The sequence below is a fragment of the Lactuca sativa genome, chromosome 9, assembly GCF_002870075.4.
Source record: "Lactuca sativa cultivar Salinas chromosome 9, Lsat_Salinas_v11, whole genome shotgun sequence".
NCBI lineage: Eukaryota > Viridiplantae > Streptophyta > Magnoliopsida > Asterales > Asteraceae > Lactuca > Lactuca sativa.
In genome coordinates this window covers 208,163,758-208,173,148 of record NC_056631.2, presented here as the reverse complement: position 1 = coordinate 208,173,148, position 9,391 = coordinate 208,163,758, and the positions used below count along the sequence as shown (strand labels likewise).

General features: G+C 33.5%; 1 protein-coding gene across 1 annotated transcript; it reads left to right on the top strand.

The window, feature by feature from the left end:
- Positions 1-3,590: 3,590 nt before the first annotated feature.
- LOC111892990 (heat shock 70 kDa protein, mitochondrial) lies at positions 3,591-7,855 on the top strand. The gene is made up of 6 exons (XM_023889068.3): positions 3,591-3,823; positions 4,457-4,530; positions 4,607-4,685; positions 4,774-5,340; positions 5,665-6,285; positions 7,017-7,855. Exons 1-6 carry the CDS (start codon positions 3,749-3,751, stop codon positions 7,647-7,649), a joined length of 2,049 nt encoding a protein of 682 aa, XP_023744836.1. The 5' UTR covers positions 3,591-3,748; the 3' UTR covers positions 7,650-7,855.
- The last annotated feature ends 1,536 nt before the right edge of the window (positions 7,856-9,391 follow it).

Sequence of the window (9,391 nt, the reverse complement as noted above, 5' to 3'; positions counted from 1 at the left end):
CGGACCAATCACACAGTAGACTCGAAGTGCATGGTTGTTCTATGTTTTGTTATGATATGGCATGCTATGTGTATGGTATATGTGGTTGGTATTTCGGGGGTATCTCACTAAGCTTGCGGGCTTACATTTGTGGTTTAAATGTTTCAGGTACTTCAGGAGACCGTGGCAAGGCAAAGGCGTGATCGTACCGCTCCTCATGATTATGTTTTTATGATATGGTTCTGGGAAGACTCTGATAATAAATGTATTGAAAACCTTTTTGTAATAACTTAATGAAACTGGGTTGTTTTTGGAAAAGTTAAATTGGTTGGAATTTTTAGAGTGTTACAGATAACTTAAAGATCATTTACACGGTTAGATATATGTCAATATTTTTACCACTGTTTTGAAATCCATCAATGTTAGTATCTTTACCAAGTGTTTCTCACAGTAGGTCAAATGGATGAAAAATGAAAATTCTCGTTACAAGGGTTTGGAATGTTGATCATACTATAGCTTTTGTACAACCATTCTTTACATTGTATTAAAGACTAAAGCATTAACAATAAGAAGGAAAATTGTGCTCATCTTTTAATGACTTGCGTTAGTGTTTGTAATTATTTGAAAATTAAAGCAATTCAGTTTTATTTAACCCAATTTATTTTGTGCGGGTGATTAACATTGAAAGATCTTGGGTTGCACGGAGACACCAAAGAAGCTGAAGATTGTATTGAATTATGTAATCATGTATTATTTAAGACACAATTTTTATCGTTTTTTAGACGAAATGTATAAGTTGACAGTGTATAGAAAACATTTTTTTTGGTGGATTGGGTTGAAATAGCAATGTACTTATCATACTTACGCTTTTAACCCACAATAGCATAATATTTTTGTTTTTCAGCCACAATTGTGTTATATTTTTGTTTTTCACCTACAATAGCATCATACTTTTGTTTTTAACCCACAATAGCTTCATACTTTCATTTTTAACTCACGAAAATATGAGGTTATTTTGTGAAAAAAACAATCGAAAATTTGAGGCTATTTTGTGACAAAAAAAAAAACAAAATTTTGAGGCTATTTTGTGAAAAAACAAAAGTATTATGCTATTATGTGAAAAAAAATTGTGAGACTATTTTGTGAAAAAAAAGTATGAGGCTATTTTGTCAAAAAAAAAAAAAAAAAGAAATTTTGATTCTACTTTGTGATAAAAGGAAAGTATGAACTATTTTGTGAAAAAAACAAAAGTATGTTGGTTTATTGGTTAAAAAGGAAAGTTAACGATGTTATGTGTTTAAAATGAAAGTAAAATGTTATCATTGGGAAAGAGCCCCATCATTATTCACAATGTTATTTACCAAACACTTCATACAACCAACTAGGAAATCTGGAAATTTAATGATTGACGTTTCATTAAAAGATCTGGAAAGTTAGTTTTACACTCAAAATTCATTAAAACAATAAAACTTATATCAACATACAATGGTGTTTGTACATCCGTGCTTCGCTTTTCGCCACCTTCATTGGGGATTCGCGTAACATGATAGTCCCTAATCAAAGCTTCTACTGGGACTTATAGTAGGAATCCCTGGAAAGGTAAATATGAAGACAACTCAGCTGCATCTTTCACCACGTAACAATCTATTAGTTCAATTGACATTCGTCTTCTTCATATATATACAACGGAAAAATGTTGAAGTATGAAAAATGGAAATATTATGCAATGTCAACAAAATTAAAAGCTCAAAATACCTACATAATAGGAAAAATAATTATGAAGCTTTTTTTCATAAATTATAAATAATAAAAGATGCATATGGCCCCAACAAAGTGATTAATTAAACTCTTGGTTTAGTATTTTTATTGGTTGTAAACTATAGATCCCACTAGACACTACACTATTGAAAAAGCTCTCCCTCGTGAGCTTTTTATTGGTTATTACCTTGACTGCAGTTGCTAACACAGGAGCAAGATGAGTTTGTGCATTCACTTTTAATCCAACACCAATACCATAGAAGAAAAGGGTACAACTTAACTTTCGAATATAGAGGAAAACATACAATTTGATTCATATAAAAAATGAAAAAACAGTGTTATTATAGGAGATGACATTTTGTCGAACACTTGGTGGACTTCTTTTAATATGGTTGCAAATGAAAAACCATGTGAGATTCACAAATCACAACTTCACATAAAAAATCAATTTTGACTCCACGTGAATTAGTCTCAATTCTTCAAAGATCAAACTTCCAGCAATAACAAATCAAACAAATTTCAAGTTCTAGGTTTCTGAATGCGAGCTTCAAATTAAATCGGAAAATTTGGAAGAAAAATTTGGGAGAAGAAATCAAACAGTTGGTTGTCTTGAGAAAAGGAAGTCGTTTGATTTCTTGCTGACGAATGGAAGTCGTTCACTCCTTCGGTCGTTAGGGTGTAAGCCTTGTCTGCCGGAACCAATTGAAATAAACCCACTTTGCTTAATTAACTAGAACAAATTAAGAACACTACGATGATAACAAAAACTTCCAATGTACATAAGATGATTCTTCGTGATTCAGTAAGTTGAGAAGAATCGAAGGAGTCACAACAAACACCCATCTTCGTAATAGGAGTGGAAGAGAGTATTTCATGATGGATTCCGTTTTTGAGTTCTATCAAATGATATGGGATAAAGTATGAGGAAGAATGTAAGGCCTCGTTTACTTCAAACGACGTCGGATAGTTATTTGGGTACCTAATCTTATATACCCTCAAGGTATATTCATTTTTTCCATATATATATATATATATATATATATATATATATATATATATATATATATATATATATATATATATATATATATATATATATATATATATATATATAGGGAAAAGTGAATATACCCTTAAAGGTATATAAGCTTACGTACCTAAATTCACCATACTACGTCGTTTTGAATCATTTATATCCATTGTAATTGTTTAATGTTCTTATAATTCAACTTTTAACTTGATTTATTTCAAAGATTTTTATAAATTTCATATGTATCTCCCTCTTACATAATTTTCAATTTCAACTACAATATATATAGCTTAATGGGTGTTCGTAAAAAAGATGTGATGTAAGAGGAAAATAATAGTGAAAATTTGAAAATCTTGAAAGTTAATCAAGTTAATGATTGAAGTTTAAGAACATTATAATGAATATATATCAAACAAAACTACGTATTATGGTGAGTTTGGATACCTAGGCTTATATACCCTTAAGGGTATATTCACTTTTCCTCTCTCTCTCTCTCTCTCTCTATATATATATATATATATATATATATATATATATATATATATATATATATATATATATATATAGACACACACTGGTATAGTACATGAGTCTCATTATTTTAGGATCTCCACATATATATATATATATATATATATATATATATATATATATATATATATATATATATATATATATATATATATATAGACACACACTGGTATAATACATGAGTCTCATTATTTTAGGATCTCCACCAATATTTTATATATGATTAATCTAGAAATCTAAAAAAATAAAATAGAAGGAAATAAGAAAAAACTAGATAACGCCACCTCCACGCAGACCAAGCCCTCCCCACAACACTCGCTAGAAAATTCTGCCCCCCTTTTTATATCACTTCTCTACGAAAACCCTAAACCCTTCCTTCATCTAAACCTCTGATTTCTGAACTTCACTTCATCGAATCGATCGTCTCTTTGCTTCATTGTCCGGTGTTATATGGCGACCACCGCGTTGCTAAGATCTCTTCGTCGAAGAGACCTCTCATCTGCGTCTTTATCCGCCTTCAAATCCGTATGTACTTCTCGCTTCAATTTCCTGCTTTAATCCATTTGATCTGCGATTATTTTCTATTGCTTCTATAATTTTGGGTGTTGTAGTCGGTTGGTTGAAGCAAAAAAATCCAGAGGCTCGACATGAACATTCTGTTTTGGTGTTTCTGAATCACGCGTCTCTTTTTCTATCGTATTTGTTTTATACACGTCTTATATGGTCGAGCTATTTGTTTATTGGATATATTTTGTTATTCAAACTTTTTACTTTGTATATGAATTGTGATCTTCGTGCTGTTTGTGCTTTCTTTTGATCTAATTACATATTGTGAGGATCTTTGCGTGTGTATTATCTATTGAGGCAAAATACGTGTTTATTCTGTTTTCTTAAATCAATTATCTAATTCATTTGGATGACATTTTTGGCTTATGAGATGAGCTTATGGATGACACATCTTTGTTTAGATTATTGGTTGTAAAGAATCCAACATTATGTAGAAAGTTATTTTGGTGTCTTCTATATTTGAATTTCGTGTAAAGTTTAATTTTTTTGTCGCTAGCTAGATAAAGAAAGATCTCTGCAATACCTGATTTTTTGCCAATCAACCCATAAGAGACTATTAATTTAATGTAATCTATATTAATGCTTGTGCAGTTAGGTGGAGCCAAACAATCATGGGTTGGGTCACATTTGAGTCAGAAGATGGGGATACTTTCCAGACCTTTCAGGTAACTAGATTCTCCCTGTTACTAATTCTGCTTTTACTTGCTAAATAATTCTAGCTAATATTTATTTCTGATGCAGCTCAAGACCTCTAGGAAATGAAGTTATTGGGATTGATTTGGGTACCACAAACTCATGTGTTGCAGTTATGGAAGGAAAGGTAAGATCCATAATACTTCATCTTTTCAAATCCCATTCATAGTTGTGCTAAAAGATAAAACTCTGATTGTTGTTTCCTTTATATGTAGTCTGCAAAAGTCATTGAGAATTCTGAAGGCTCAAGAACAACTCCATCAGTTGTAGCATTCAATCAAAAAGGCGAGCTAATTGTAGGCACTCCAGCCAAACGTCAAGCAGTAACCAACCCAACCAACACTGTATTTGGTACGAAAAGATTAATAGGAAGAAGATTTGATGACTCTCAAACACAAAAGGAAATGGGAATGGTTCCTTACAAGATTGTCAAGGCTCCAAATGGAGATGCTTGGGTTGAAGCCAATGGACAAAAGTATTCTCCAAGCCAAATTGGTGCATTTGTTCTCACTAAAATGAAGGAAACAGCTGAAGCGTATCTTGGAAAGACAATCAATAAAGCTGTTATTACTGTTCCAGCTTATTTCAATGATGCCCAAAGACAAGCAACTAAAGATGCTGGAAGAATTGCTGGACTTGATGTGGAAAGAATCATCAATGAGCCAACAGCTGCTGCTCTTTCCTATGGATTGAATAACAAAGAGGGTCTTATTGCTGTGTTTGATCTTGGTGGTGGTACCTTTGATGTTTCCATTTTGGAGATTTCAAATGGTGTCTTTGAGGTATGCAATTTTACAACAATACCCTTTTGTTATTCTCTAGTAAAATCAATGCGCCAGTTCACTTTTGGTCAAATATAATTTCTTCTTGCAATTTTGTTACCTGCTGCAACGATTTTGGTCCTAACAAACACCAAAATTGCAAGAGAAAACTATCAAAAATACAAATTATGAACAAACTCAGGGAGTAAAATCGTTACAACAACTGAAAATGGGCACCAAAATTGCTAGAGTAAACTATTTGGGATCAAAATGGGAGTTTTTGAACGAGCTCAGGGACCAAAATTGAAACTTTTTTTTTTTTTTTTTTTTTTTTTTATCATACAGGTTAAAGCAACGAATGGGGATACATTCCTTGGAGGAGAGGACTTTGATAACACAATGCTGGAGTTTCTTGTGAGTGAGTTCAAAAGAACAGAAGGAATTGACCTGTCAAAAGACCGTCTTGCCCTTCAAAGACTAAGGGAAGCAGCTGAGAAAGCCAAGATTGAGCTCTCTTCCACAACCCAAACAGACATCAACCTTCCATTCATCACAGCAGATGCATCTGGTGCTAAACATTTGAATATCACACTGACAAGGTCCAAATTTGAAGCTTTGGTTAACCATTTGATTGAAAGAACAAGGAATCCATGCAAAAACTGTGTGAAGGATGCTGGAATCACAACAAAAGAGGTTGATGAAGTTCTTCTGGTTGGTGGAATGACACGTGTCCCTAAAGTTCAGGAGGTTGTTACTGAAATCTTTGGGAAGACTCCAAGTAAAGGAGTGAATCCTGATGAAGCAGTTGCCATGGGAGCAGCAATTCAAGGTGGAATTCTGAGAGGTGATGTGAAAGAGTTGCTTCTTCTTGATGTCACTCCTCTTTCTCTTGGTATTGAGACACTTGGTGGGATTTTCACCAAACTCATTGGTAGAAACACCACAATTCCAACAAAGAAAAGTCAGGTAAATTCATCTTAACATTTCATTTCTCTGAGACTGTGTTTTGTTTTGGAATTGGAATTCAAGATTCCATTCCTGGCATGTTTTGGATTTCTCACACCATTTGTATAAATGGGTAGAAGGAATTTTAATTTCATTCTTCCTTTATTATTAAAAGACAAAAAAAAAAAAAATTACCCTTCTTATATATTAAAAAAAAGTAAGACCAAAATATCCTTGTTATTTATTTACAAGTAAATTATAAAATCTTTGATTTTTATTATTAAAGTCACTCCTTTTCGTTTCTAGCTAACCAAACATGTGATAGGGAGCGTTCGGTTTGGAAGGAATTAAAAGACCAAAGTACCCTTGTAATCAATCTTTATACGTAACTATTTGTTTAATTATATAGAACAAGGGTATTTTGGTCTTTTGATTAAAAAGAATGGAATTGAATTTCTTCCACCTATCCATGGAACAAGGGTATTTACCAAACACACCACTTGGAAGGAGTTAAAAGACCAAAATACCCTTGTAGTCGATCTTTATACGTAATTATTTGTTTAAACATATAGAAACAGGGGTATTTTGGTCTTTTAATGAAAAAAGAACGGAATCGAGTTCCTTCCACCTATCTATTCAGCAAGTGAAACCAAACACACCATGGAACGGAATCTCGAATTCCCGTTCCGTTGGAATCCACTTTCCCTAGATTCCAATTCCGCTGACGAATTCCATTCCGGTTCTATCGACAGGTGTTCTCCACAGCGGCTGACAACCAAACGCAAGTGGGAATCAAAGTCCTCCAAGGAGAACGTGAAATGGCATCCGACAACAAACTTTTAGGGGAATTCGAGCTCATGGGAATCCCTCCGGCCCCACGTGGAATGCCACAAGTCGAAGTCACATTCGACATCGATGCCAATGGCATAGTCACAGTCTCGGCCAAAGACAAATCCACCGGAAAAGAACAACAAATTACCATTAGGTCCTCGGGTGGTCTTTCCGATTCCGAGATTGAAAAAATGGTCAAAGATGCTGAACTCCATGCCCAAAAGGACGCCGAAAGAAAAACACTCATTGATGCCAAGAACAATGCGGATACAACTATCTATAGTGTCGAGAAGAATTTGAACGAGTATAAGGAGAAGCTTCCGGCGGATGTGGTGGCGGAGATCGAGGCGGCGGTGGCGGACCTCAGGAAGGCGGCTGGTGGTGAGGATGCGGCGGAGATTCAGGCCAAGATTGATGCCGCAAATAAGGCGCAGTCGAAGATTGGTCAGCATATGCAAGGTGGGGGTGGCGGTGGTGGTGGTGGTGGTGGTGATTCGGGGTCACAGGGTGGTGGTCAGGCGCCGGAGGCGGAATATGAGGAGGTGAAGAAGTAGAGGGGATGAATTATTATTAGATGTTTTTTTGTAACTAAAAACTTAAGGTGAGTGGGTTGTGGTAGAAATAATCATGGGAAATGTTTAACGCTTTTTTGATGTAGTTGTATTGGTGTCATTGAATGGCATCCATCACGCAAACAAAAAAATTAATATCGTTTTAATTTATTTATTTATCTAGAAGGGCAAAATTGTCTTTTCCTGTATTACTATAGCTTTGATTAGATATGCATCGACTTTTGTCTTGAATTATCCTCCGGTGTTTGGCTATGGCTAAGCTTATTTATGGAGCTTTTTAATCTACTGCTAGTTTAAGATCGGTATAAGCTAAACTATTGTTTGGATATAGATTTTTTTCTAAAATCACTTGTAGCGGTTTCACAAGTTATTCCTCATTAACTTGTCAAAAAAAATTTGGGTGCTATAAATTAATAATCTAATAAGTTTAAAATATATTTATCATTTTAAAATAATCTAATAAGTTTAAAAAATATTTATCATTTTAAATAAGCATTCCCAAATACCCTCATAAATTTCGAACGATAAAAAAAGAAAAAAAAAAAACCTTATTGCATAACAAAGAAGGGTGGAGAACTTCCAAGTCGGCAGGCTACACTACATGAAGGTGGTGATAATGTGCATGGTCATGACTACCCGACCACAAACAAACGTTGTGCATAATATACCCGACATACTAAGAACAACAAATATATAGTTCTAAGTTCTGACCATTATGTCAGACCTAAAATCATGTGAATTATGTTATACAATCATGTGGTATACCTATCACTACTACAAATATATGGGATTCTATGTGAGTGTCACCTAGTCACCATACAAAATCCATATAAGTTTGGCATACCAACAATTCACATCATTTTTTTAATTAAAATTTAAATGAAAATTAAATGAGAAGATGCTAAATTTTTAATTAAAATAAATATATTAAATTGCATAAATTTTAAAAACATCAAAAATTAAGCAAATAAAAAAACAAACATAGAAAATAAATATTGAACATTCAAATATTTCTAAAATTACATAGAATAAAAGTTTCAAAAAATACACAATTTAAAAGATAAAATTATTCGTCGACATTCATGCTGTTTTCATGCTATCCCCATTGAAAATGTTTGAACATTAAAGAACGTTGCGATAAACTCGTCGTCATATGAATCATATTTAAAAAAAAACCAACTTTGTTGTGTTAAAAAGTATAAAAGAGAGTGAGGTTTATATGTGAAAGTTGAGTGATATATAGATGAATATGAATTTTTTTTTTAATTTGATTCTTTTAAGAAAAATGTTCGTTGCTCTCTTCTCATTGGGTGTTTACAAATGTGATGATGACTATAATCCATCACACCACGACCACCACGATGCAACCGAGATGGCATGCATGATCATGTTGAAATGTCATTGTGGGTCATGGCCACAAACCCCGTCTACGATTTATATTCCAAAAGGTCTAAAGAAGTAAAAACATTTGTTTTCATGTAAAAGATTATATAAAATGGTAAGGCACTGTAAGTCCTTAATTTGCCTGTGTATCAGTCAGATCTGTTTGATGGTGCAGAATCTCAATCAAACGGATGATGTCAGATCAAATAGAAGAGAAAGAGAAGAAGAATAATATGAATCTCTGTATGAATTGATTAGAATTAAAGTTCCAGATACAAAAGATTCACACACACAAAATGCACTCTAGTTTCTCTCTTCCTAGGCCGTCAACTCTCTTCGTG